This window comes from Rhinatrema bivittatum, chromosome 1 (assembly GCF_901001135.1).
Source record: "Rhinatrema bivittatum chromosome 1, aRhiBiv1.1, whole genome shotgun sequence".
Classification (NCBI taxonomy): Eukaryota; Metazoa; Chordata; class Amphibia; order Gymnophiona; family Rhinatrematidae; genus Rhinatrema; species Rhinatrema bivittatum.
The window spans coordinates 483,281,684-483,294,770 of record NC_042615.1 but is presented as its reverse complement, the minus strand read 5'-3'; the positions used below and the strand labels follow the sequence as shown (position 1 = coordinate 483,294,770).

At 50.5% G+C, this 13,087-nt stretch overlaps 1 protein-coding gene across 5 annotated transcripts in view; it reads left to right on the top strand.

The window, feature by feature from the left end:
- KDM5C (lysine demethylase 5C) overlaps window positions 1-13,087 on the top strand; it is a 314,227-nt gene that overhangs the window by 65,246 nt on the left and 235,894 nt on the right. For 3 of the 5 annotated variants that reach the window (XM_029607393.1, XM_029607412.1, XM_029607384.1), the window contains 3 exons: window positions 10,894-11,017; window positions 11,180-11,364; window positions 11,668-11,826. In XM_029607393.1, the coding sequence (XP_029463253.1) occupies window positions 10,894-11,017; window positions 11,180-11,364; window positions 11,668-11,826 (468 nt within the window). The remainder of the gene's footprint in view (window positions 1-10,893; window positions 11,018-11,179; window positions 11,365-11,667; window positions 11,827-13,087) is intronic. The other 2 variants (XM_029607421.1, XM_029607403.1) reach the window with 1 other exon arrangement.

Here is a 13,087-nt window from a genome sequence, read left to right as displayed (position 1 = left end):
ATGTATTTTGATATTTATCTTTAGTTCCCCCATGGTGCAGGGCTGGTTGTGAGCCGCATAGTTGTTTGCAAGCAAAGTCTGTACTGAGGAGTTTTTCCAGCGCAGCACAGAAAGGCCGGCAATTCAAAGTGCTGTGGAGCAGCGGCAGCGTTTGGCTCAGATCATGGCCTGTTCCTGCAGCCTGGCCTTTTCCTATGTGGCGCAGTGAGGGCTATGTCATCTGTTAGTGCGAGAAGCTCTGCAGTGCATGTTGGGGCCTGGAGGTAATCCTTCTGCCCTCTGGTCTGTGCCATATGTGCGATGGCAGCAGGAAGAGCCCTTCAGGGGAGAACAGTACTACCCATGAAGTTGGAATAAAAAAAAAAAAAAAAGCAGCTGTCCCATGCTGCTGCCAGGTTTGTCAGGCTGGGCCAGACACTGTGGCAGCAATGACCATAATAGAATTATGCAGTAGGAAGCATGTGGCTGCGAAGGAAGCGGTCTCAGAACCTTCATTTTTGGTGCTGGAGGGGAATATTTGGGGGCTTTCTAGACTACGGGGAGTGCTTTGCGGATTGCCATTCGATTCAAAGATGGGTTCGGGCTGCCAGTTTCAGCTGTTTACATGCTGTGGATACACAAGGTCTTTTTTGAAGGGGAAAGATCTTGTGCCTGAGAGTTCAGGTAGGAAGAGACATTGGGGGCTGATACATTATCACATGCGATAAAAAGAAAAACGGACGCTTGCCCAAACTCGTGCGTATCCACTTCTCCTGGGTGCCTGTTCCCTGTACGTACCTGGATCAGTCCAGACAATGGGTTGAGCCTCCTGTCCAGCAGATGGAGAGAGAGAAAAACTGAAAGTGTATCCTATATCAGGACAGAGCTTACCCTGCATTCCTTCAGTATTTCTCTGTCTCCAGGAGATTCAGACAGTAGAACCTGATGTTCCCTGTACGTACCAGGATCAATCCAGTCAGTGGGTTATCTCCCCCTTCCAGCAGATGGAGTCAAATAGAACTTTGAAGGATGCTTCCTTATAAGGTAGTGCACCCTCTACTAATCCTTAGTATTCTCTTGACTCCAGCTGATGACAGTGGTGGCTTTCGTTCCCCACTGAGATGACTAGAAAGCTATTTTAGGAATTTTCTCTATTTTCCTCATCTTTTCCTTTCTTTTGGATGGATCAAGTCTAATTAAAAAAAAAAAATCTTTGAATTTTCTGAGGGAATTATTTGGAGAGCTTTCCTGTTTTAGTGGGAGCATTCTATTGCTTGCAGGCAGTACTATTTGCAGCTCTCCCCACCCCTCCCATCTCTGTTGTCGGGGTAAGTTTGTTTTTATTTCCTTTTGACAGGTTATTTCCTCTCTCCGGGGTGCAAGTCGGTGGTGCTGACCTCTCCTCCTGTGGCTGCTATCCGACATGCTGCCCCTGAGACTGTTTTCCTCGGGGCAGCCGGCACAGAGAGGCGTTATTCCTCTGTGTCTGCCTGAAGACAGCCCCGCTCTGGTCCGGTCCAGGGGACGTCCTCCAACTCTTCACAATAAAGCTATGCCAGCCCACTCCCCGATCCCCAGGATAGGGTGACGTCTCTCCCTTTTCTACGAGGCGAGGGTCAACATCACGTCAGATCAGTGATTCCTCTTCTCTTCATGTGGCCCAGTCCAGAAACAACTCATAGTCCGGCAGACACTGGACAGGCTTCTGGCTCTCGGAGCGATTCCCGAAATGGGTAATCGTCACGACGGACGCCAATCTCTCTGGCTGGGGCGCAGTGTGTCAGATGAGTTCTGCGCAAGGGAAGTGGACGCCGTCCCAAGCAACTTGGCTGATCAATCACTTGGAGACCAGAGCAGTGCGTCTGGCATTGAAATGCTTCCTACCTCTCATCCATCATTGCATGGTCCGAATACTCTCAGACAATGCGACCACTGTGGCCTACATCAGTCGCCAAGGGGGCACGAGGAGCCGGCATGTCTCTCGGGAGACAGACAGGTTGATGGCGTGGGCAGAGACTCATCTCTCCCACCTAGCGGCTTCCAACTTCGCAGGCATAGACAACATTCAAGCCAACTTTCTCAGTTGTCAATATCTAGATCCCGGAGAGTGGAAACTCTGAGGAAGTGGTGAATCTCCTGTTCCACAGATGGGGGACCCCTTATCTGGATCTAATGGCAACCTCCTGGAATGCCAAGGCAGCTCTGTTCTTCAGTCAAAGAAGAGAGTACGGCGCAGAGGGAGTGGATGCCTTAGTCCTCCCCTGGCCCCGTCACGTTCTCCTCTACGTGTTTCCCCCTTGGCCTCTGCTGGGCAAGGTGTTCTGGAGAATAGAGTCCAACCAGGGTCCGGTAATGCTGGTGGCGCCGGAATAGCCCCGTTGTCCGTGGTTTGCAGACTTGATCAACCTCTCAGTGGACGGACCTCTTTGTCTGGGTCACATTCCACGCTTGCTGCATCAGGGTCCGGTATCTTATGCCCAGGCCGATTGCTTCTGTCTTGCGGCCTGGCTTTTGAGAGGCGCCGGCTGAGACGGCGTCGATACCCAGAGGCCATTATCTCGACCCTCCTCAAGGCTAGAAGGATGTCTACCTCCATCTCCTATATCAGGGTATGGAAAGTTTTTTTGAGAACTGTTGTGCCTCCATACCTGTGTTGCCATGGACCGCCTCGGTGGCTCAGATCCTATCTTTTCTTCAACAGGGAATGCAATGCACAAGGGTCTGGCCTACATCTCGCTGAGAGTGCAAGTCTTTGCCCTAGGCTCTCTACTTCATTAACGAGAGGGAACTTCCCTCTCCTCTCACCCAGATATCATCCGATTCCTCAGTGGGTTGAAGCACGTGAAACCCCCGGTCCACGCTCTTTATCCTTCATGGAGTCTCATTCTCGTTCTCCGAATCTTGGTCGGTCCACCCTTTGAACCCATGCGTTTCGCGACCCTCAAGGATATCACTCTCAAGATGATTTTCCTGGTAGCTATCTGTTCTGCCCGCAGAATCTCGGAGCTTCAAGCACTCTCGTGCAGAGAGCCCTACCTTCGTTTTACGGATTCGGGAGTTTCCTTGCGCACTGTGCCTTCTTTTCTGCCCAAGGTGGTTTCCAAGTTCCACTTGAATCAGACGGTAGAGCTTCCATTCTCAGCGGACGCATCGGCAGATCTACGCAAGCTAGATGTCAAGCGTATCCTCATTCGCTATCTGGAAGTCACTAATGATTTTTGCTTGTCGGACCATCTTTTTGTTCTCTGGCATGGTCCAACGAAGGGGGCCAAGGCGTCGAAAACTATCATTGCTCGCTGGCTGAAGGAGGCGATCTCGGTGGCCTACATTGGAGCGGGTTGACAATCTCCGGCGGGTGTCAAGGCCCATTCTCTTCGAGCTCAGGCTGCTTCCTGGGCGGAGATGAAATCGGTCTCGTTCAAGGAGATTTGTTGAGCGGCAACTTGGAAATCGTTCCATACCTTTGCTCATCATTGTCTACACATACAGTTGCCTACTTTTGGCTCCTTTGGTTCTAGGGTCATTCAAGCAGGGCTTTCCAGGGCCCACCCTACGTAGGGAAGCTTTGGTACATCCCACTGTCTGGACTGATCCTGGTACGTACAGGGAAAAGAAAATTATTCCTTACCTGCTAATTTTCGTTCCTGTAGTACCAAGGATCAGTCCAGATGCCCTCTCTGACTGTTTTATTGGGTTTGGGCTTGCCTCTCTGCTCAAATTGTTCTTCAGTGCCTTTTTTCCTTTGGCTGGTCAAAGGTTCATTCTGCAAGTTTGTTGTTTGACACTGTTTTGTGCCCATTGCACACTGTTATGTTAACTTAATTCTATTGTTCTTGATCCATCCTGATTTTCCTCTTTGCTTTGATATACTACATACTGAGGATTAGTAGAGGGTGCGCTACCTTATAAGGAAGCATCCTTCAAAGTTCTATTTGACTCCATCTGCTGGAAGGGGGAGAGAACCCACTGTCTGGACTGATCCTTGGTACTACAGGAACGAAAATTAACAGGTAAGGAATAATTTTCTTATCTGTTTCAACTAAGTCACAGTGGAGTTACTTGCCTTTTGGAAATTTGGAGTTGTCTTTTCCACATGCTAAGGAACTGTACTTTTGGATGTGTCTAGTCGTCCTCTGCTATTTAAAAGTCACCAACAGTTGTCTGAGGTCAGATCATTTGTTTGTGCTTTTTGATGGAGCAAGTAGGGGGAATGAGGCTTCTAAAACAACTATTGCATGATAATTGAAAGATACCATTGCATTGACTTACATATGTAAAAGGTGCCTGGTTCCAGAGAGACTGAGGACTCATTCCACTAGAGCCCAGGCAGCATCCTGGGCTGAATGTCATTTGATTTCTTTGTAGGAGATTTATTGAGTGGCAACTTGGCTTTTGCTACACATTTTTGCAAGGCATTACAAACTAGATGTTCGGGCTCAGGACTCGGCTAGTTTTGGAGAAAGTGTGTTGTGTACGGGTTTTCCAGGATCCTGTCCAATTTAGGAGAGCTTGGGTACATCCGATGTGACTGGACTGATCTGGGGGATAATGAAGAAAGAAAAATTACTCATCTGCTAATTTTCATTTCTGAGGTCATACAGATCTATCCAGAGCCCCGCCCTCCTTAGACTGCTTTGGTCTGTGTGTAAATAAATCAGATGCCTGCTTTTTGGAGTTTTTGGAGTCTCCTCTATAGATTGGCTTCAGTTTGGGGCATACTTTTCCTCCGTTTGGTTAGGAGTAGTGGTAGTTCTGGTTGTATAAGTCTTTTTTGCTTGGGTGCAGTGCATACTGAGGGACTTGCAGGTAACATATCGGCTTAAGTACCATGAGTTCAATAAAGCGTTTCTTCTCTGTCTCCATCTGCTGGTAGGGGAGAAAAATCCATATGTATGGACTGATGTGTGGGACTCCAGGAATGAAAATTAGCAGGTAAGAACCGATTTTCCTTTATTCCTAACATCCCCATTCCATCATAATTATTCTCTGAGCTCTGTATCATCCCCCACATTGCTCCTTTTCTGAACACATCAGGTTCTTCCATCTTTACCTTCATCTTTTAATCAAGAGTTTTCATAGTTATATTAGCTGAGACTCTGTCATCCCCTTGCGTTTGTCATATCTCTGTAACGTCTGATTGTCTGCTTTTGTGTTTGAGTGCATTTCTGCTGAGAATATTCTCAGATTTGTAATTCTAGCCTGTCTAATCATCTGGCTTCACAAATTTGTGGTGTCTTTTCTTTGTTTTAGCAGATTGGGGGGAAGGAGGGTTTGGCTCTAGTATCTATATAGTACAACCACTCTACAGAACTGTGAATGGGATGCTAGAATGTCTCATTTATGCAGAGGACTGAGCCAGCAATAAAACATAATGGCTCCTTGGATCCCAGGAAGGGTAGGGAGCAGCTTCTTGCCACTATGTAGGAAGAGGATTTTGACTGTTTCAAGGTATTAACTTTTAGAAGCATGTCAAAATTCAGGTTCCTGTACATACTCAGATCGTTCCAGACCAGTGGGTTGTGTATCCGTACCAGCAGATGGAGTCAGAGAACAAAAACTTTGGACACTGCTACAAAAGAGAGTGCCACCTGCAGTCCCTCAGTATCTCTCTGACTCCAGCAGATAATGGAGATGCAAACCTGCAGTCTAGGGTTTAGTTTAAAAAAAAAAAAAGAAAAAAGTGTAGTTTAGATTAGCTGAGCTGAGATTTTGCTCCCTGAGGTGTTAGGCACCATTGCAGACCATCCTTCCAGTGGAGCTGGGTGTGTGTGTGTGTGGGGGGGGTTAGATACCCCTAACTGTGTTTTGCCTGCACCCTGCCGGAGGGCCTGAAAACCAGAGGCTTCTGGTTCCCTGGGCTTCCGAAGCTGTTCCCGGTTTCCTCTGGTCCTGCTGAGGTTGGCTAAAGTTTCTATGTAAAAAAAAAAAAAAAAAGGGGGGGGGGGAGATTTCATCTGGTCTTAGTCCGAGGCCTGGCCGGGATAGTGGGTAAGGCTCGAGGAGGAGACCGGTCAGTGTCTGGGGTGTGAAGGTCAGCAGCCCGGGGTTCCGAGCGGGTGTGACATCAGACGCGATTGCTTGCTGAAGGGTGGGGGCTCCCTCAACTTCAGGGCGCACTGGTTCTTTCTCACATCCTGCGGTGTGAGTGACGCTTTCGGGGCATGCAGCTGTGGACCCCAGTGCCTTGGTTCGCAGGCGCTTTGGTCCACCAGTAGGTGGCAGAGTGCGGCTCCTTTTCGGCGGGTGCAGTTTTTGTCTGAGCTCTCCCATGGTTCATTGCATGGTGCCGAAATTCAAGATGGCCACCTGCCGTGTGTATTGGATTCATGCTCTCTCTGTGTTAACTGCGGGTTGAGAGAGGAGGTCCCCTTGGGCGGCGGCTGCTCAGTTAGGCTAGGCCTCCGTTCGGCTGGGCCTCCTGCCCTTGCCTTGGAAGTCGAGGATTCTGACCTCATGGTCCCTCCCCCTTTCCCCTGTGGAGCTGGTTTGCGCGCCTCCAGACGATGCTGTACAGCTGAACCCCCCGCAGGGGGTGGGGGAGCAGCCTGTGGACTTCTCTCCTGAATTTGTGCTACTTCTTCATTAGGCCTGTTTGGACAATCAAAGGGACAGTGGAGCGGTCGGCGGACCTGTCCAGCGGGGGATCCAAACGTTCTTCTCAGGATTCCCTGTGGACCCTGGGTCTCCATCAGGCGCGGGGTGACTCTGCCTCCAGCGGGGGGTGCTTTGGGGGCGCTGCAAGGTGGCCCCCCTCCCAGACACGCAGGGGATGGTCCTGATCCCCCCCCCCCCATAAACCTGGGAGATCCCGACACGGATGACCCGGCCTTGGATGGATTCCCAGTCCCAGAGTAGGAGGATGCTCAAGTTGTCCGGCTGTTCAAGCTGGAGGAGCTGCGCCCATTGATTCCCCAAGTTTTAGAAGAGTTGGGGGTTAAGGTCCTCCAGGAAGGGTTGGATAGTGAGGGGGTCAATCCGGTGCTCGATGGTCTGCGATTACCGATAACCACTTTTCCTCTGCCCAAGAAGATCAGGAAGTTGGTGACAAGGGAGTGTCTCTCCTGATTCCGGCATGAAAGTGGGCCGAGCAATAGCAAAAATTTACCCCCTCTCTCTGGAGACCTTGGACCTTATGAAAGTGCAGCAGGTGAATGCAGCTGTTTCTCCAGTCACCAAGAAGACAATCCCAGTGCCTGTCTGTGTTGGGTCCAGAAGGTTGCGGAGGCGGTAGCAGCGGATTACTTTTTGTCCTTGCAAGCGGCCCGCCTTGAGGCGGGAGTGGCTTATGTGGCTGATGCTCTCTATGATTTGGTTCGCAGCTCTGCGCGTAGCATGGTTTCCTCTGAGGTGGCTCGCAGGCTTTTATGGTTACGGAACTGGATGGTGGACTTGTCCTCTAAGGCGCAGCTCTGTAATCTCCCCTTCAAGGGAAAACTCCTGTTTGGGGAGGATTTGGACCAATTGGTGAAGCTATTGGGGGAGACTAAGGGCAATAGGTTGCCAGAAGATAAGCAGAGATGATACAGATCAGGGCTCAGGAGGCGGTAAGCCTCCCCAATGAGGCCAGGGGCCCCCACTCCCACATAGAAGCTGTAAGAGGCCTTTGTAGAGTCTTGGGTGATTTCTCGTGGCAGGCGAGAGGCCGTGTGGGCGACTCTCCAGAGGTTACTCGATCTCAGCGCTAATTGTCCAGTCCCTCCTGCGGAACAGGGCCAGGGTCAGTACTCGGTAACCATGAGGTACACAAAGAAGGAAAGGTCCTTTCGTTCTATCCTTGACTTGCAGAAGGTGAAACGGTGCCTATGAGTTCCCATGTTCCGCATGGAAATGCTACAAACAGTGCTTGCGGCGGTGCACAAAGGGGAGTTCCTTGCATCCTTAGATCTAACGGAGGCTTATCTTCACATTCCGATCCGGCAGGACCATCAAAGTTTCCTGAGGTTCAAGGTGCTAGGTTGGCATTTTCAGTTTCAGGCTCTTGCCTTTGGGCTGGCCATGGCTCCTTGCACGTTCACCAAGGTGATGGTGGTGGTAGTAGCAGCAGCAGCTCTGCGCAAAGAAGGGAAATTGGTGCATCTATATTTGGACAATTGGCTCATCCAGGCAAAGTCTTGGGAGGACTGCGAGAGATTTCTCCAGAGAGTGATGACCAACTTAAAGTCTCTTGTGTCATCAATCTGCAGAAGAGCCAGTTGGTATCCACTCAATGCCTGGTGTACCTAGATGCGAGGTTCGACAAGCAAAAGGGCAAGGTCTATTTGGTGACAGACAGGGTGCGGAAGTTACAGACTCGGGTGAAAGGCCTTCTTCGCTTAATGGTGCCAACAGCCTGGGATTATCTCCAAGTCTTGGGCTCCATGGCGTTCACATTAGAGCTGGTGCCTTGGGCTTTTGCGCACTTGAGACCTTTACAGCATGCGCTGTTGTCCAGGTGGAGTCCTGTGTTGGAGCAGTTCCATATTCCTTTGTCTCGTCGTCTTCAGGAGCCCTACGCAGTCTCTCTTATGTGGCTGTTGTGTCGCAACCTGGAGAAAGGAGTGGAGTTGGACCCCCCCGGCTTGGGTGGTCATCTCTCCGGATGGGGAGTGGTGTGTCAAGACAAGACCGCTCAAGGCCTGTGGTGAATGTTGGAGAAATCTTGGTCCATCAACAGACTCTAAACCCGGGCATTTCGCCGGGCCCTTCAAGTATTCCTCCCCTTAGGGGGTCGGATGCTGCGCGTTTTGTCCGACAAGACCACAGTGGCATATATCAACAGGTAGGGGGGAACCAGGAGCCCTGCGGCGGCACTTGTTTGCTTGCCTGGGCAGAGATTCATCTCAGGGGCATCGCCAAGTTGCGGGAGTGGAAAATATACAAGCGGACTTCCTCAGCCAACAGCACTTGGAGCCCGGAGAGTGGGAGTTGTCCTCAGAAGTGTGGAATCACATTTGCGCCAGATGGTGCGCTCCGCAGTTGGACCTGATGGTGGCTCGAGCCAACTCGAAAACGGTTCGGTTTTTCAGTCGAAGGAGGGTACACAGATCAGTGGGGCTCGATGCTCTGGAGTGTCCATGGTCCACAGGATTTCTTCTCCATGTCTTCCCCCCCCCATGGCCTCTCATAGGCCGCATTCTCAGGCGGATAGAGTCGCATCGCGGGTCCATGGTGCTTGTGGCTCAGGTGTCTCTGGTTTGCGGATCTGGTACAAATGGAGGACGGTCCTCTTCGTCTAGCTCATCTTCCGTGCCTTCTGCGTCAGGGGCTTATATTCTCGGATCGGGTCGATCACTCACTTCTGTCTCATGGCTTGGCTTTTGAGAGCAGAGGTTATGTCTGAAATGATATTCTGAGTCTGTTATCTCCACCCTTCTTCAGGCTAGAAGACTTGCTATGTCGATGGTGTATGCCAGGGTTTGGCAGGTGTTTGAAGGTTGGTACTTGCAGAGGAACCTGAGCCCTGAGGCTGTGGGGGTGTCCCAGATTTTGGATTTCCTGCAGCAGAGGTTAGCTAAGGGCTTAGCCTTTAACTTGCTTCGAGTTCAGTTAGCTGCTTTGGGAGTCTTCTGAGAAGTTACTCAGGGTCAGAAGGTGACGACGTATCTGGATATCATCAGGTTTCTTAGAGGAGCGAAGCATTTGTGTCCGCCAGTGCGCAAAGTATGCCCGGAGTGGAGCTTACTTTGGTACTCCCCGCTCTGTGCAAAGCACCGTTTGAACTGTTGAAGAGGGCGTCACTGACAGATTTGACTCTGAAAAATGGTGTTCCTGGTGGCTATCTGGCACAGAGGATTTCAGAGCTGCCAGCCTTATCCTGTAGAGACCCTTTCCTGAGAATTTACCGGGACAGGGTATCCTTGTGAAAAGTTCCTTCCTTCGTGCCCAAAGTGGTGTCTTCTTTCCATGTCAGTCAGACAGTGGAACTTCCAGCTTTTCCGGACTGGTTCCGTGATGCCTCCCAGGAGAGGGAGCTGCATTTGTTGGACATGTGACGTGTCCTTGTCCATTATCTGGAGGTTTCTAATGCTTTTTGACGGTCAGACCACCTCTTTGCCTTATTTTCCGGGGCCAAGAAGGCAGACAAAGCATCGAAAGCTACCATTTCTAGATGGATTCGGAAAGTTATCGCTTCCGCGTATATTTCTAAAGGAAAGCAGGCTCCTGTGGGGTTAAGAGCCCACTCCAAAAGGGCACAGGCAGCCTCCTGGGCGGAGTTTAACTTCTTTCTCCGCAGGAGATTTGTAGGGTAGCTGTCTGGTCTTCCCTTCACACTTTTACCAAGTTTTATTGTTTGGATATCAGGGCCCAGGAGGGAGGCGTCCTTCAGTGAGGGTGTTCTGCGAGCCGGTCTTTCGGAGGCCCTCCCAATATAAGGTAGCTTGGGTACATCCCACTGGTCTGGAATGATCTGAGTATATACAGGAAAGGAAACTTGGTTCTTACCTGCTAATTTTCGTTCCTGTAATACAGCAGATCATTTCAGATGCCCACTCCGAAAGACAGTCTGTGGAGCTTTTAGTATTCTGAAGGAATGATTGGATTTGTATTACACTGGTAAGCCACCGGCCCTGCTGTATGTTTCATTGGTTTCGGGCGACCTGGACCTCTGGTTATTTGGGAGGTATTGGTTGCCCTTGGTTGAAGTTTAGTTGAAGTTTACTTTCAAAGGCTTGGGTACAGGCCGATACTAAGGGACTGCAGGTGGCACTCTCTCATGTTGCAGTGTCCAAAGGTTTTGTTCTCTGACTCCATCTTCTGGTAGGGATACACAACCCACTGGTCTGGAATGATCTACTGTATTACAGGAACGAAAATTAGCAGGTAAGAACCAATTTTCTTTTGTGTGCTCCTTGCTTCCTAAAAGGATGCCCTGCTCCTTTCCTGGCTTCCTAGAAGATAAACATTTTGCTGAGTCATCCTCTTTTCCTCCCCCAGCCAGAGCCCACTGAGGAAGACATTGAGAAGAACCCAGAGCTGAAGAAACTGCAGATCTATGGAGCAGGGCCTAAAATGATGGGGCTGGGCCTCATGGCTAAAGACAAGAACCTGCGCAAGAAAGGTGAGGGATGTGGACAGTAGTATATTCAGCATATTGGTAACTAGTATACCTACTATCTTGGGCATGGAAAGGGGCTATGCTGCCCTAAAACTGCTTGTGTTTCCTCTGCATGGTGTACCACAGAGCCCCACTAACACCTCTCCTGTTTGCGGTTTGGCACAGATAAGGATGGTCCTGAATGCCCTCCCACACTGGTGGTGAAGGAGGAGCCTGGTGTAGACCTGAAGTTGGAGCCTGTATCACCACGTTTCATGGACGTGAAGGAGGAAGCATCTCTCAGTCCTGAGCCCTGCACCAAAATGACAATGCGCTTGCGACGATCTCACAGCAGTAGCCAATTTGTAAGAGTAACTATCATTATATTCTCAATCTTTCTTATGTCAGGAGGACCTCATGGCAGAGGATACAGTCTGGCTGACATCTCAAGATGTGCACAAAAGATGTGAGAGTCTGGTATTACCTCGGATTGTAGCAGAGACTGATAGCTTGAGAGGAATAATTAGAGTGCTTGGAAGGGGTACCAGGCTGGCAGTACTATAATATTCATGGATTTTATATATGTGCATGTTTTTGTGGAAGCAGCATGTGCTTTCTCCATCTTGGTGATAAAACCTATGTGATAGTTACACTTCTTCTCATGCTTTCCTTAGGTGGACTCCTATGTGTGTCGCATATGTGCCAGAGGAGATGAAGATGATAAGCTGTTGCTGTGTGATGGCTGTGATGACAATTACCACATTTTCTGTCTCCTGCCGCCTCTTCCTGAGACTCCACGAGGCATCTGGAGGTGTCCCAAGTGTGTCATGGCGGTAAGCAGCTCCCAATAATCAGGTTGTTCTGCATGTCAGATTCCTGTGAAGAAAAAGAACAAGCAAGGGGGTAATATGCAGCAGAGAAACTCTTGTTTCCTGTACATACTCAGATCATTCCAGGCCAGTGGGTTGTGTATCCCTACCAGCAGATGGAGTCAGAGCAAAACTTTGGATACTGTTACATAAGAGAGTGCCACCTGCAGTCCCTCAGTAATCTCTCTGACTCTAGCAGATCGTAGAGATGCTAACCTACAGTCTAGCATTTAGATTAAAAAAAAAAAAAGATTAAAAAAAAAAATTAGTTGAGCTAGTGTAGTATGTTGCTCCTGGAGGTGTTTAGGCACCGTCGTGGGCCATCCCTCAAGTGGAGCCAGGTGTCCGGGGGGGTTGGTTACTCCTGACTGCGTTTTGCCCGTTTGCCTGCTGGTGGGCCTGATATCCAGAGGCTTCTGGTTCACTCGGCCTCCGAAGCAGTTCCCCCATTTCTCTGGCCCTGCTCTTCAGCAAGATTTGATAAAGTTGAGTGTTACAGCCTTTGTTGTCTTATTGCCTCAGGTAAGCCTCCGGAGTCAGGCGGGACGGCCGGGGCGGTGGGGACTGTGTCCTGAAGCCTGGTGCGGGGCAGAGCAGGCTGTGAGGAGGTCAACGGCCCGGGGCTCCTGGTGGGCCTGACAGCTTTTGTGCTTCTCGGCTGAGTGGGGGAGGTTTCCTTGGGCCCCCACCACCCGGAGTTCACCCTTTCAGGCCTTCCTGTGGTGCGGGAGGCAGGGTTGGGGCAGGAAACAGCTCGTTATTGGATCTTTGGTTCGCTAACTGGGGACAGTTGAGGCTTCTTGTGTGGCAGGTGCCGGTTATCTTTTTTTCTTTGCCTCGTGGTGGTTTGTATGGCGTCAAAATCCAAGGTGGCTGCCTGCCGCGCATGTGGCATAGCAGGGGCCCGGCTGGATTCGCGTTCGCTCTGTTCTGTCTGTGTTTCTGGTCAGGAGGGCCCCTCGGGAGGTGGGTGCTCCGGCCGGCAGGGGCTGCGCTGCATTCAGCTGGACCTTCGATTTCCCTCCATGGATGCGGAGTTTTCAGAACTGCAGGGGAGGAGGGATCCCCCCACCTGCTGTCCCTGATGAAGCTAGGGCATGCAGCTGTAGAAAATCAGCAGCATGGGGTCCCCTCATGGGACCTCTCCCCCGAGTTTGGCCAGAAAAGCCTGATGCAGGAGAACAACAATCAGAGGGCCGGAGTGAAGAGGACTGTGGAGCGACCT